This window comes from Rana temporaria, chromosome 4 (assembly GCF_905171775.1).
Source record: "Rana temporaria chromosome 4, aRanTem1.1, whole genome shotgun sequence".
Taxonomy (NCBI): domain Eukaryota; kingdom Metazoa; phylum Chordata; class Amphibia; order Anura; family Ranidae; genus Rana; species Rana temporaria.
Window position 1 is genome coordinate 467535798 of NC_053492.1, and position 15516 is coordinate 467551313.

Here is a 15516-nt window from a genome sequence, read left to right on the forward strand (position 1 = left end):
AATACTTTTTACCTTTTGCTATAATAAATATCCCCCAAAAACATATATAACATTTTTTTTCCTCAGTTTAGGCCGATACGTATTCTTCTACCTATTTTTGGTAAAAAAAATCGCAATAAGCGTTTATCGATTGGTTTGCGCAAAATTTATAGCATTTACAAAATAGGGGATAGTTTTATTGCATTTTTATTATTTTTTTTTTTTTTACTACTATTGGCGGCGATCAGCGATTTTTTTCATGACTGCGACATTATGGCGGACACTTCGGACAATTTTGACACATTTTTGGGACCATTGTCATTTTCACAGCAAAAAATGCATTTAAATTGCATTGTTTATTGTGAAAATGACAGTTGCAGTTTGGGAGTTAACCACAGGGGGCGCTGTAGGGGTTAGGGTTCACCTAGTGTGTGTTTACAACTGTAGGGGGGTGTGGCTGTAGGACTGACGTCATAGATCGAGTCTCCCTATAAAAGGGATCACTCGATCGATACGCCGCCACAGTGAAGCACAGGGAAGCCGTGTTTACATACGGCTCTCCCCGTGCTTCAGCCTCGGGGAGCGATCGCGACGGAACGGCTATAAACGAATAGCCGCGCCGTCGTCCTGGATCGCTCCCCGTGGGAACCCACCCGCCGCACGCAGCGGGGGGGGGGGGTCACGATCGGACCCCCCCACCCGCTAGAAGGCAAGGACGTATATATACGTCCTTCTGCCTGTCCGTGCCATTCTGCGGACGTAAATAGTCGTGCGGCGGGCGTTAAGGGGTTAAGGACCACCTAACGGCGATATACGTCGACAGAATGGCACGGCCACCTTTAAGAGCCCAGCCGTGGGTCGCACGCGCGACCCGGTCCGAAGCTCAGTGACTGCGCCCGCGGGACCCGCAGACCCGATCGCCGCCGGTGTCCAGCGATCGGGTCACAGGAGCAGAAGAACCGGGAGAGGTCAGTGTAAACACACCTTCCCCGTTCTTCTGTGTGGCTTGTCACTGATCGTCTGTTCCCTGTCATAGGGAACGACGATCAGTGACGTCACACCTACAGCCACGCCCCCCTACAGAAAGAATCACTCCCTTAGGGCACACTTAACCCCTTAGCGCCCCCTAGTGGTTAACCCGTTCACTGCCATTGTCATTTTCACAGTTATCAGTGCATTTTTATAGCACTTTTCGCTGTGCAAAATGACAATGGTCCCAAAAATGTGTCAAAAGTGTCCGATGTGTCCGGCTGTCTCTTCCACCCGACAAACACGTGCCACCATCACCAACGGCTAAACTGAACACTCACCAGACCCCGAACAATAAAAGGCCCTAAAATGTTTTTTTTTCTGATAGCCACTGGGTATGTCCTCCTCCCTCTTTCAAGATTTCCTTAGTGCCTCAAAAACAAGGGGCTCATCATGGTGTAGTACGCAAAAACAACTATTTATTAAAATAATAAAAACAGTGGGGTGGATTCAAGAAGCAATTGCGCCTGTGTAACCATAGGTTACACAGCGCAATTGCTTACTTGCCCCGGCGTAACGAGTGCTCCTGATTCAGGAACCTCGTTACGCCAACTGCAGCCTAAGATCTGCGCGGCATAAGGCTCTTATGCCCGCATATCTTAGGCTGCATTCTTGCGATGGCCGCTAGGTGGCGTTCCCGTTGTGCTCAGCGTATAGTATGCAAATTGCATACTAACACCGATTCACAATGTTGCCCGAGCCCTGCGTACGCAATTTACGTTGTTTCCGTACGGCGGTTTTTGCGTAAGGCTGCCCCTGCTATTAGCAATTTTACGTACTTTGCGTAAGTGATTCGTGAATGGCGCTGGACGCCATTCACGTTCACTTTGAAGCAAATGACGTCCTTGCGACGTCATTTGCCGCAATGCACGTCGGGAAAGTTTCCCGACGGAGCATGCGCTCCACGATCGGCGTGGGAACACGCCTAATTTAAATGATTCCCGCCCCCTACGGGATCATTTAAATTGCGCGCGCTTGCGCCGGGCATTTTGCCGGCGCGCCCGCGCAATTTACGGAGCTTCTGCTCCGTGAATCGAGGGCAGCGCAAAAAAATTGCGGGGGCGCAGGGCAAAATCGTTGCCCTGCGCCTCCGTAATAAATGCGCAAATCTAGCTGAATCCGGGCCACTGCACTTACAAGAAAAGTGCCTTTGACCGGCACTAAGTATCCTTGGCAGTGTCGAGCGTTATAGCCGCTCACCAGCGTTTGTGTTGTTTCTCGAATGGCGTGCGTACCTCGCTTCTGTTCCCCTGTGTTTCAACAGATGATTGCCACGCATGGTGCACTCCCCCTTCGTGTGTATCCAAACAACTTCTACGCGTTTCGCAATACTTGCGTCATCTTTGGATCAGCGCAGTAACATTTTTTCTTAACACTCCATGACCTTAATGTGCTTCTCCTTTGTTGCCTTGGTGGTATGTTTTGAGTCAGGCCTCGTACACACGGCCGAGGAACTCGACGTGCCAAACACATCGAGTTCCTCGGCGAGTTCAGCCCTGAAGCCGCCGAGGAGCTCGGCGGGCCGAGTTCTCCCATAGAACAACGAGAAAATAGAGAACATGTTCTCTATTTTCTCGACGAGTTCATCAGCGGCTCCATCGGGCCGAAAGTGTACACACGACAGAGTTTCTCGGCAGAATCCGGCTCTGACCGAGTTTCTCGCTGAATTCTGCCGAGAAACTCTGTCGTGTGTACGAGGCCTCATTGTCATGCTGGAAGAAGGTTCTCATCTAAGATTTTACAATCCATGGTCCCGTCCTTTGGCCCCTTAATGCGACAAAGTCGGTCTGTACCTTTAGCAGAGAAACAGGCCCAAAGCATAATGTTTCCACCTCCGTGTGTGACTGTAGGGATGGTGGGCCAGATCCTCAAAAGGGATACGCCGGCGTATCTACTGATACGCCGTCGTATCCCTGTTTCTATCTTTGGAACTGATCCACAGAATCAGTTTTCCATAGTTAGGCAGAAGATCCGACATGTGTAAGGGACTTACACTGCCGGATGTTAGGATGCAGTACCGCATCTGCCGCTGGGGGCATTTTGAGTCGAAATGCCACGTCGGGTATGCAAATTAGCACTTACGGAGATCCACAAAGCTTTTCAGCTTCGTTTTTTCTCCGTAAGTATTAGTTTGCAAACGCAAAATTAGGGCTGCTTTTACAAGGTGTAAAGTTAGTACACCATGTAAAAGTAGACCCTTATTTCCCGCGACGCTGTTATTTTTTTTTTTTTAACAAAAAAATTCCCGCCGTATCTTTTTTTTTTCCCGACGCAACTTTTTTTACCCGGCGCGATTCACAAAACTCGGTGTAACGTAAAACCGCGCAATGCCCGTTGGGAAAATGATGTAGTGAGCATGCGCAGTACGGCCGGCGCGGGAGCGCGCCTAATTTAAATGGGACTCGCCTTGCGCCGGCCGGATTTAAGTTACACAGCCGAAAATTTCTAGGTAAGTGCTTTGTGGATCGGGCACTTAGGTAGAAATTTTCCGGCAGTGTAACTTAAATGGCAATATTTAAGTTACGGCGGCTGGCTGTGGATCTGGCCCGGTGTTCTTAGGGTCATAGTCAGCGTTTTTGTTCCTCCAAACACAGCGAGTCGAATTATTGCCAAAGAAATACATTTTGCTCTCCTCTGACCACAGCACTTTCTCCCAATCCTTCTCTGAATCATTTAGATGTTCAATGGAAGACTTCAGACAGGCCGTTACTTGTGCCCTCTGAAGGAGGGGGGCCTTTTGGGCGCTGCAGGAATTTAATCCATGGCGGTGTATTGTCTTACCAATGATTTGATTGGTGATTGCGGTCCCAACTGCCTTGAGATCATTCACAAGCTCCTCCCGTGTAGTTCTGGGCGGATCCCTCACTTTTCTCATTACCATCCTCACCCCATATAACATTTGTATTGTGTGTTTTTTCTGGATTTTTGGTTGATATTCTGTCTCTATCGTATAAAATACACCTATGATAAAAATTATAGACCCTTCATTTCTTTGTAAGTGGGAAAACTTACAAAATCTGCAGGGGATCAAATATTTTTTTCCCCACTGTGTGGCAGGCAGTTTGACACTAACTGACACTTTGTGGGAACCAATGACATCAAGCACTTTAGTGCTCCGAACTGGGGGTCCTAACCATTAAACCGGTGTCATGGCTCATTGGCCTCAGCATGTGCCTCTAACAGATCCACTGTGCCAACCCTCCTGGTGCCTATCTTGCTGTGTCCCTGGTCCCGTACTCAGAGAGGTCACCTCACACCACTCTTGTTTATTGTCGGCAGGTTTGGTGTGGCATTTTCCTATTACGGCATCATTCTGAATGTCTCTAGTTTTGGATTTGACATCTATCTCACCCATTTTCTCTACTCCTTGGTGGAATTTCCTGGGAAGTTGGGTGTCTATTTCCTCATGAACCACCTGGGCCGCCGCTGGTCACTAATCTTCACCATTCTTATGACTGGAGTTTGCATCGGAGTGTCTGCCGGGATCCCTCCATGTAAGTAGAAATGGGGACCACAGCTTTGTGGTAGGGGAGATGTACAAAGGACAAACATTAGTCATTTAATTCATCTATCTGTTTTATTCTATAAAGAAAATGTATATATTCTATATTGAAAATGCACAGTACCACTTCTTTTGTCCTGTATGCCGGGTGTAACTTTCTGTACAATATCACTTCTTGTCCATTGTTCTGTCTCATGTGAATATTTAGTACGGGTCTAATTAGAACCCACTAATGGCTCCGTACAGGTCCGATCTCTAGTCCTCATTTTCTCCATGTGGTCAGTATGGGTCTGATTTGCCCCAAGAGATGGATGAGTACGGGTCCAGATTCTGGGTCTCCTGGTCTACATGTGATGGGTCAGATAGGTCTGATTTGCCCCATGCGATGAGTGAGTACGGGTCCAGATTCTGGGCCTCCTGGTCTACATGTGATGGGTCAGATAGGTCTGATTTGCCCCAAGCAATGAGTGAGTACGGGTCCAGATTCTGGGCCTCCTGGTCTACATGTGATGGGTCAGATAGGTCTGATTTGCCCCAAGAGATGGATGAGTACAGGTCCAGATTCTGGGCCTCCTGGTCTACATGTGATGGGTCAGATAGGTCTGATTTGCCCCATGCAATGAGTGAGTACGGGTCCAGATTCTGGGCCTCCTGGTCTACATGTGATGGGTCAGATAGGTTTGATTTGCCCCAAGCGATGGATGAGTACGGGTCCAGATTCTGGGCCTCCTGGTCTACATGTGATGGGTCAGATAGGTCTGATTTGCCCCATGCGATGAGTGAGTACGGGTCCAGATTCTGGGCCTCCTGGTCTACATGTGATGGGTCAGATAGGTTTGATTTGCCCCATGCAATGAGTGAGTACGGGTCCAGATTCTGGGCCTCCTGGTCTACATGTGATGGGTCAGATAGGTCTGATTTGCCCCAAGCGATGGATGAGTACGTGGAAAAAAGAAACGTTCCTGGACTGCCGCACTCTGATAGGCGATTTATTGAAACAAAATAAACAAAGGATAAAATCCAAAGCTGTATCACATCCAAAAAATCATACAACACTGCAATCAATGGGAACCAGCTATGACTAAGCATCTATCCATAATGTGAAACATGTTAGCTTTTTGTCCCCTATGTCCACTTTTTACCATTGATTGCAGTGTTGCATGATTTTTTGGATGTTATACAGCTTTGGATTTTATCCTTTATTTTGTTTCAATAAATCGCCTATCAGAGTGTGGCAGTCCAGGAACATTTATTTTTTCCACGGATCAGCGCAGAGTCTGCACCTGTCAGTACTACAGGGCGGGAGCACAGCATAGGTCGCATGGCTTGGAGCGGTACTCTTTTCCGATGGATGAGTACGAGTCCAGATTTTGGGCCTCCTGGTCTACATGTGATGAGTCAGATAGGTCTGATTTGCCTCATGCGATGAGTACGGGTCCAGATTCTGGGCCTCCTGGTCTACATGTGATGGGTCAGATAGGTCTGATTTGCCCCATGCGATGAGTACAGGTCCAGATTCTGGGCCTCCTGGTCTACATGTGATGGGTCAGATAGGTCTGATTTGCCCCATGCGATGAGTACAGGTCCAGATTCTGGGTCTCCTGGTCTACATGTGATGGGTCAGATAGGTCTGATTTGCCCCATGCGATGAGTGAGTACGGGTCCAGATTCTGGGCCTCCTGGTCTACATGTGATAGGTCAGATAGGTCTGATTTGCCTCATGCGATGAGTACGGGTCCAGATTCTGGGCCTCCTGGTCTACATGTGATGGGTCAGATAGGTCTGATTTGCCCCATGCGATGAGTACAGGTCCAGATTCTGGGCCTCCTGGTCTACATGTGATGGGTCAGATAGGTCTGATTTGCCCCAATGCGATGAGTACAGGTCCAGATTCTGGGCCACCTGGTCTACATGTGATGGGTCAGATAGGTCTGATTTGCCCCATGCGATGAGTGAGTACGGGTCCAGATTCTGGGCCTCCTGGTCTACATGTGATGGGTCAGATAGGTCTGATTTGCCCCATGCAATGAGTGAGTACGGGTCCATATTCTGGGCCTCCTGGTCTACATGTGATGGGTCAGATAGGTCTGATTTGCCCCAAGCGATGGATGAGTATGTGGAAAAAAGAAACGTTCCTGGACTGCCGCACTCTGATAGGCGATTTATTGAAACAAAATAAACAAAGGATAAAATCCAAAGCTGTATCACATCCAAAAAATCATACAACACTGCAATCAATGGGAACCAGCTATGACTAAGCATCTATCCATAATGTGAAACATGTTAGCTTTTTGTCCCCTATGTCCACTTTTTACCATTGATTGCAGTGTTGCATGATTTTTTGGATGTTATACAGCTTTGGATTTTATCCTTTATTTTGTTTCAATAAATCGCCTATCAGAGTGCGGCAGTCCAGGAACATTTATTTTTTCCACGGATCAGCGCAGAGTCTGCACCTGTCAGTACTACAGGGCGGGAGCACAGCATAGGTCGCAGGGCTTGGAGCGGTACTCTTTTCCGATGGATGAGTACGGGTCCAGATTTTGGGCCTCCTGGTCTACATGTGATGGGTCAGATAGGTCTGATTTGCCCCATGCGATGAGTGAGTACGGGTCCAGATTTTGGGCCTCCTGGTCTAAATGTGATGGGTCAGATAGGTCTGATTTGCCCCATGCGATGAGTGAGTATGGGTCCAGATTCTGGGCCTCCTGGTCTACATGTGATGGGTCAGATAGGTTTGATTTGCCCCAAGCGATGGATGAGTACGGGTCCAGATTTTGGGCCTCCTGGTCTACATGTGATGGGCCAGATAGGTCTGATTTGCCCCATGCGATGAGTGAGTACGGGTCCAGATTCTGGGCCCTCTGGTCTACATGTGATGGGTCAGATAGGTCTGATTTGCCCCATGCGATGAGTGAGTACGGGTCCAGATTCTGGGCCTCCTGGTCTACATGTGATGGGTCAATACAGGTTGGCTCTTAGTCTGGTCTCTATGTGATGGGTCAGTACAGATTTGATCTCTAACCCTCCTATGTACTGTAATGGGCACGGTATAGAATAATAATCTTTTGAATGTCAGGATCTTACAGTATTTTCTCCTCAGCTCTGAGACCATTCCGCACTGCAGTGGCCATCATTGGAAAAGGATTTTCTGAAGCTGCATTTACTGCCATCATCCTGTACACTGCCGAGCTCTTCCCCACTGTGATCAGGTATGGCATAGATCATTTGGGGTCCCACAGGGCTAATGAGCCCCACTGAAATGACACGTCCTTTTCTTTTGTTTCAATCCTTCAGGCAGAATGGCATTGGATACACTTCCTTCGTAGGACGACTTGGGGCCTCTGTGGCCCCTCTGATGCTCCTGCTGGATGACATCTGGCACCTCCTTCCTCAGACCATCTACTGTGTAACTGCTGTGGCTTGTAGCTTGTTGGCCTGTCTGCTGCCAGAGACGATAAATGTGCCTTTACCGGAGACCATCGCCGATGTGGAACAAAAAAGGTAGGTAGGCAGGCAGTTAGTTATGTGGTGGAGCTCATCCTTACTCACAACCAGTGTTCCAATTCCAGCAAGGTGTATTTGTGGGCTTTCGGCTCCACATCCAATCAATGTTGAAATCTTGCTGCCTTAACCCCCCCCCACGTAACATTTCCAAATCCCGCCCTTTCTTAACCACTTCACGCAAAACAACGTACCCATACGTCAGTAATTTGTCGCTAAATACGGGGGTTATGGCAGCAGCTAGCTGCCATAACCCCTAGTATTTTCGTGAACGCTGTGCGTTTCTCTATGAGATAAAAGTGGTCTCCCCGGCGGATTCGCCACAAGATCACTTTTATCGGTGGTGGGAGAAGTGCCCACCCCCCCTCTCGCCACGCTTTTGGTCAGAAATTCCGACCGTGTGTAGGCTCCATCGGACTTTTCCTGTCGGAATTCCCGGTAACAAAAATATGGGGCCTTTGTATATATACAAAAAGAACAAAATTCTGTGCCCATTAATTGTAAAGAGGATCCTCTTGACGAAGTCTTAGATGACAAAACGCGTAGGAGCGGAGCCTAACACTGTCAGTGGAGTTGGATTGGGATTATACCGCAGCTCTGTGAACGTTCAGGAGCGGGGCAGGTGGCGGCTAGCGGATTCTGATGCTTTTTCACAGTGCTGATTCAGCTACAAAGTGTGGTGTAAAGATATCTTTTTTTTTTTTTAGCATTCAACCTTTTAGTGTTATGCGAGTATGTTACCAATGCTTTTAACCACTTAAGGACCGCCTAACGCCGATATACGTTGGCAGAATGGTACGGCTGGGCACAATCACGTACCTGTACGTGATTGTATAATGCCCAGCCGTGGGTCCGAAGCTCCGTGACCACGGCCGCGGGACGCGCAGATGCGATCGCTGCTGGAGTCCCGCGATCGGTCCCCGGAGCTGAAGAACGGGGAGAGCTGTATGTAAACACAGCTTCCCCGTTCTTCACTGTGGCGGCGTCATCGATCGTGTGATCCTTTATATAGGGAATCACAATCGATGACGTCACACCTACAGCCACACCCCCCTAGAGTTAGAAACACAGATGAGGTCACACATAACCCCTTCAGCACCCCCTTGTGGTTAACTCCCAAACTGCAACTGTCATTTTCATAGTAAACAATGCATTTTTAGTGCATTTTTTGCTGTGAAAATGACAATGGTCCCAAAAATGTGTCAACATTGTCCGATGTGTCCGCCATAATGTCGCAGTCACGAAAAAAAATCGCTGATCGCCGCCATTAGTAGTAAAAAAAAAAAAAAAATGCAATAAAACTATCCCCTATTTTGTAAACGCTATAAATTTTGTGCAAACCAATCGATAAACGCTTATTGCGATTTTTTTTACCAAAAATAGGTAGAAGAATATGTATCGCCCTAAACTGAGGAAAACACTTTTTTTTTTATATATTTTTGGGGGATATTTATTACAGCAAAAAGTAAAAAATATTGAATTTTTTTCAAAATTGTCGCTCTATTTTTGTTTATAGCGCAAAAAATAAAAACTGCAGAGGTGATCAAATACCACCAAAAGAAAGCTCAATTTGTGGGGAAAAAAAAAGGACGTCAATTTTGTTTGTGAGCCACGTCGCACGACCGCGCAATTGTCAGTTAAAGCGACGCAGTGCCGAATCGCAAAAAGGGGCCTGGTCCTTTAGCTGCATTTTGGTCCGGGTCTTAAGTGGTTAATAAAAGTGTGTTAAACGTTATCACACGATGTGAGATTAATTTTATGGCTTGTATCCACTTATCCTGGATTATGAGAAGTCGCTGAGGGGGTGGTTAGTGGAGGAGGAAGATTCCAGATGCTGAACACGTGGATTCCTCATCTGGGCTGAAGTCATACAAGCTGTGTTTTTTCTAGTCCGTTTTCAGATAGGCAAACACTTTTGATGAGTACCGTAGGAGTTTTGTCTTCTTAATTGACAGACACACTAAGTCAGAGATCTCCAAACTACGGCCCTCCAGCTGTTGTGGAACTACACATCCCATGAGGCATTGAAAAACTCTGACATTCACAGACATGACTAGGCAGGATGGAAACTGTAGTTCCTGAACAACTGGAGGGCCGTAGTTTGAAGACCCCTGCACTAGGTGATCCTTTGAAGTTGGAGATGGACTTATTCATTTACACGTTTTTCACCGCTTTTTTATTGGAACTGTGAAAATGTTGTTTAGTTTATGAAGATTATTGATTTTCACTATTAACTACATGCCGACCAGCCGCCGCAGTTCTACGGCGGCAGGTCGGCTCCCCTGCGCGAGAGCACATAGTATAACGTCACCTCGCGAAGCGGGCACTAGGGGTGCGCACGCGCGCCCCCCGCTCGCTCCTGACTCCCACGCGCGTGCCCGGCGGTGTGATCACCGCCGGGCACCCGCGATCGCTCGTTACAGAGCGGGGACCGGGAGCTGTGTGTGTAAACACACAGCTCCCGGTCCTGTCAGGGGAGAAATGCCTGATCTTCTGTTAATACAATGTATGAACAGCGATCAGTCATTTCCCCTAGTGAGGCCACCCCCCCTACAGTTAGAACACACCCAGGGAACATACTTAACCCCTTCCCCGCCCCCTAGTGTTAACCCCCTTCCCTGCCAGTGGCATTTTTATAGTAATCAATGCATTTTTATAGCACTGATCGCTATAAAAATGCCAATTAACCAAAAATGTGTCAAAAGTGTCCGCCATAATGTCGCAGTACCGAAAAAAATGACTAGTAAAAATTTTTTTTTTTTATAAAAATGCCATAAAACTACCCCCTATTTTGTAAACGCTATAACTTTTGCGCAAACCAATCAATAAACGCTTATTGCGATTTTTTTTAATGAAAAATTGGTAGAAGAATACGTATCGGCCTAAACTGAGGGAAAAAAATGTTTTTTTATATATTTTTGGGGGATATTTATTATGGTAATAAGTAAAAAATATTATTTTTTTTTCAAAATTGGCGCTCTATTTTTGTTTATAGCGCAAAAACTAAAAACCGCAGAGGTGATCAAATACCACCAAAAGAAAGCTCTATTTGTGGGGAAAAAAAGGACGCCAATATTGTTTGGGAGCCACTTCGCACGAATCGCAAAAAGTGCTCTGGTCTTTGACCAGCAATATGGTCCGGGGCCACATGCGTCCAGCCTAAATGTGCGCCCACGCTACGCCGGCGTAGGCAATTTACGTCGGCCGGATTAAGCCTATTTTTAGGCGCATCTTGGTTTGTGGGTCCGGCGCACAGATAGGTTGGCGTATTTTTGCACTTACGTGGCGTAACTTGAGATACGTCGGCGCAAGTGCTTTGCGAATCCGGGCCATATTCTACACTGACAACAATAGAATCAGAATAGCACACTAACTATCTAATAGCACTGAACAGAACCCTGTTCTATCTCTCTCCACACCAACATCACACTACAAATGGCCGCTATGGAAAGAATACTTTTATAGTGTGAGGCAGGATTAAGAGTAATGAGCCATTATTGGATACAGTCATCATGACAGCGTCCAATCATGGCTCTGACAGTGATCTGTGTCCTGATTGGGCAAAGCTTTTAATGCACTGTGCGGCGGCGCAGTGCATTGTGGTTGCTCGGCGGGCCGAACAAACAGTCAAACTACCCTATAATTCTGTTGCTCGGAGAACGTCCAAAGTTCGCCCGAACTCTTGCCCGGGCCAAACCGTTCACCCGTCCCTAATCTCCATAAAGCTGGTCAGCAGAGGGAATTTCCTGATAGAGGGGCTGCACTGACTTTGGACTTGATAAAAAAACACAGTGGACCGACGCCAGTAGATAGGCATGTGCATTCAGTTTCATTCCGAATCGAAATTGGAACAAATTTTTCATTATTCGGACGTATACGAATTCCCGAATTGTAATATTAACGAATTTCCGAATCCGAACGAACGTTTTCGAATCGAAAACCCGCGGACGAAATTCGACTCTAATTCGAAAACAAATTCTATTCGAATCAAATTAGAAAACAATTTGATTCGAAAACAAATTCGAATGAAAATTGAAAGCAAATTTGAATCAAAATCTAAAAAATATAAATCGATTTCTAAAAAAAGAATACAATAAAATAGAATATAAAATAATAAAACAATAGAATGAAAATCAAAGAATAGTAAAGAACAGAATGGAATTGAATAGAATGTAATCAGATACAATAGAATATGACCTGGCTTTTTCTATCTATTTTCCTTTTTCTGAAATTCGAAATTCATATAGACTGAACTCAAATTCGAATATAAAAATATTAGAAGAGTAGAATAATAAAATATATATATATATATATATATATACCGTATTTATCGCAGTATAACACGCTCCCGCGTATACCGCGCACCCCTAAAGTTGCCCCCAATCCTGTGGAAAAAAAGTTTTTTTTGTACTTACAGTTTTGGTGTCTTGTGTGGCGTCCATCGGCGGCCTCGTTGGGTCCGGCATCCTTCTGCGGCTTCGGGTGTCCTCTTCGTCGGGTCCGGCGCCCTTCTGCGGCTTCGGGTGTCCTATTCGTCGGGTCCGGCGTCCTTCTGCGGCGTCCTCACGTCCTCCCCTGCTCATTTCCCGCGCCGAGTTTTGAATACTGCGCCGACATATACAGAGCGCAGTACACTCGTGTATTGTCGGCAATGCTCGGCTACCCGCGCTGACGTCCTGTACGTCCAGGACGTGAGCGCGGGAGGAGCCGAGACTGCCCGACTATACCCGAGTGTACTGCACTCGGTATATGTCGGCGCAGTATTCAAAACTTGGCGCGTGAAAGCGGGTATCAGCGTATACCGCGCACCCACGATTTTGCCCTGATTTTCAGGGCAAAAAAGTGCGCGGTATACGCCGATAAATACGGTATATATATATAAAAATTTATATTACATTTATATATATAATCATCTTCTGAAATTCAAAATTCATATAGAATGAATATATATATATATATATATATTATTCTACTTTGAGTTCATTCTATATGAATTTTGAATTTCAGAAAATGGAAGATAGATTATTCGATTCGAATAGAATTTGTTTTAGAATCCGATTGAAATATTATCGAATCCGGTCGAAATATTTTCACATTCGACCGGAAATTCGGTCAAAAACTAACAAATTACGAAAACGAATTTAACACATGTAACGAATCTAACTTAACGAAATTAATTAAATAACTAATTAAAACGAAACAAAACAAATTTTTCCCTTTTGCACATGCCTACCAGTAGATGACACGGCTCCCCAAATCATCGCTGACTGTGGAAACTTCACACTGGTCCTCGTGCAACTTGGATTCTGTGCCTCTCCACTCTTCCTCCAGACTCTGGGACCTCGATTTCCAAATGACGAGCAAAATTTTCCACAGTCCGTGACGATGGTGGTGGTATGGTGGTGGTGGTGTAGTGTATAACTATAAACTCCACATAGTTCAGATAAATAAAGCAACTTTTGTATATTACAAAACGCAGACACAAATGTGTAGAATCAGATACAAATGATCATCTTCTTGGCGCTCAGTCTGGCCGTAGCAGACGCGATGACGTCCGGAGGGGTGCGGAGATAATTATTTATGCCTGATTATACACGTTTGCGAGTTTTATTTCTGCTTTTTACAATAAACAAAAGTTGCTTTACTTATCTACACTATGCGGAGCATTCTTTCTTTTCCGAGGTTTACAGGCATATAGCTAGATTCAGGTAGAGTTAGGCCAGCGTATCAGTATATATGCCGACCTAACTCGGATCTGCGCCGTCCTAAGTTTAAGTGTCTTCTCAAACTGAGATACACTTAAACCTATCTAAGATACGACGGCCTGCGCTGTCCTATCTTAGGGTGCAATATTTAGGCTGGCCGCTAGGTGGCGCTTCCATTGCGGTCGGCGTAGAATATGTAAATCACTAGATACACCTATTCACGAACGTAAGCCCGGTCGACGCAGTATAGATACACCGTTTCTGTAAGAGATAGGCCTCCTAAAGTTAAAGATGCCCCCTAGGTGGCGTAGCCAATGTTAAAGTATGGCCTCCGTTCCCGCTTCGAAATTCGAAAATTTTACGTCGTTTGCGTAAGTCGTCCGTGAATAGGGATTTACGTCATTTACGTCCACGTCGAAATCAATAGGCGTACTTAGCCGCAATGCACACTGGGAAATGTAGGCGGACGGCGCATGCGCCGTTCCAAAAAAACGTCAATCACGTCAGGTCAAAGCATATTAACATAAAACACGCCCCCTCAGCCCATTTTGAATTAGGCGCGCTTGCGCCCGCCGCATTTACGATACGCCGCCGTAAGTTAGGAGGCAAGTACTTTGAGAATACAGTACTTGCCTCTCTGACTTAAGGCGGCGTATCGTAAATACGATACGCTGCCTTAAAGTTTCGCAGGGCTATGTGAATCTAGCTAATACTTGTTATTTGAGATGTTGCAGTGAAGCTTGCTGAACCATTGCACAGAGCAGGGAAGTAGAACATGTTTGTAAACCTATTATATTATTTTTTTCAAATAAGAAGTCATTAAAAATCTTACCCAGCTGTACACATGAAGCAAATTGTCCTGGAAATCTGTCAGGATGTGCTTTGACCATTTCCTGTTCTCCACCCACAGGGACTCCGAGCGGCTGAATAACGGCGATACCCCACTCACAGAACTGGCACCGAGAAGCACCATGTGACCCAGAGACCAGAGGGGGGCGCACTCATCCAGATTTGTAAATGTGAACCTTTCTTGTAGTCCTTTACCCCGAGTGTGGTGTACTGGGTGGAGCATGCCTGTTCTAGTGGCAAGAAGCTATCATATTGCAGCTTAACCACTTAGCCCCCTTTCACACGTGTACGACTCCAAAGTCGCGCGATTTTACCGCGATTTCGCGGCCGCGATTTCAATGAATGCCTGTGTAAGTGGTATCAAAATCGGACCAAAGTAGTGCAAGGACTACATTGAAGTAGGCACAACTTAAAGTCGTGCCAGTATGAATGGTAGTCATTGAAAATAATGGAGAATGACTTGTCATACGATTTTGCAGTCCAAAATCGTGAGACAAGTCGTATAAGTGTGAAAGGGGACTTAAGCCCCGGACCTTTAGGCAGCTAAAGGACCCGGCCAGTTTTTGCGATTCGGCACTGCGTCGCTTTAACTGACAATTGCGCGGTCGTGCGACGTGGCTCCCAAACAAAATTGGCGTCCTTTTTTCCTCCACAAATAGAGCTTTATTTTGGTGGTATTTGATCACCTCTGCGGTTTTCATTTTTTGCGCTATAAACAAAAATAGAGCGACAATTTTGAAAAAAAAATGCAATATTTTTTACTTTTTGCTGTAATAAATATCCCCCAAAAATATATAAAACATAATTTGTTTTCCCCTCAGTTTAGGCCGATACGTATTCTTCTACCTATTTTTGGTAAAAAAAATAAAAATCGCAATAAGCGTTTATCGATTGGTTTGCGCAAAATTTATAGCGTTTACAAAAAAGGGGATAGTTTTATTGCAATTT

General features: G+C 45.9%; 1 protein-coding gene across 1 annotated transcript in view; it reads left to right on the top strand.

Moving 5' to 3' along the window:
- Positions 1–14808, top strand: part of LOC120938061 (solute carrier family 22 member 7-like) — a 31093-nt gene extending 16285 nt beyond the window's left edge. The window contains exons 7-10 of the mRNA XM_040351735.1: positions 4288–4502; positions 7614–7722; positions 7808–8014; positions 14630–14808. Coding sequence (XP_040207669.1) covers positions 4288–4502; positions 7614–7722; positions 7808–8014; positions 14630–14696 — 598 coding nt within the window. The 3' untranslated portion in view covers positions 14697–14808. The remainder of the gene's footprint in view (positions 1–4287; positions 4503–7613; positions 7723–7807; positions 8015–14629) is intronic.
- The last annotated feature ends 708 nt before the right edge of the window (positions 14809–15516 follow it).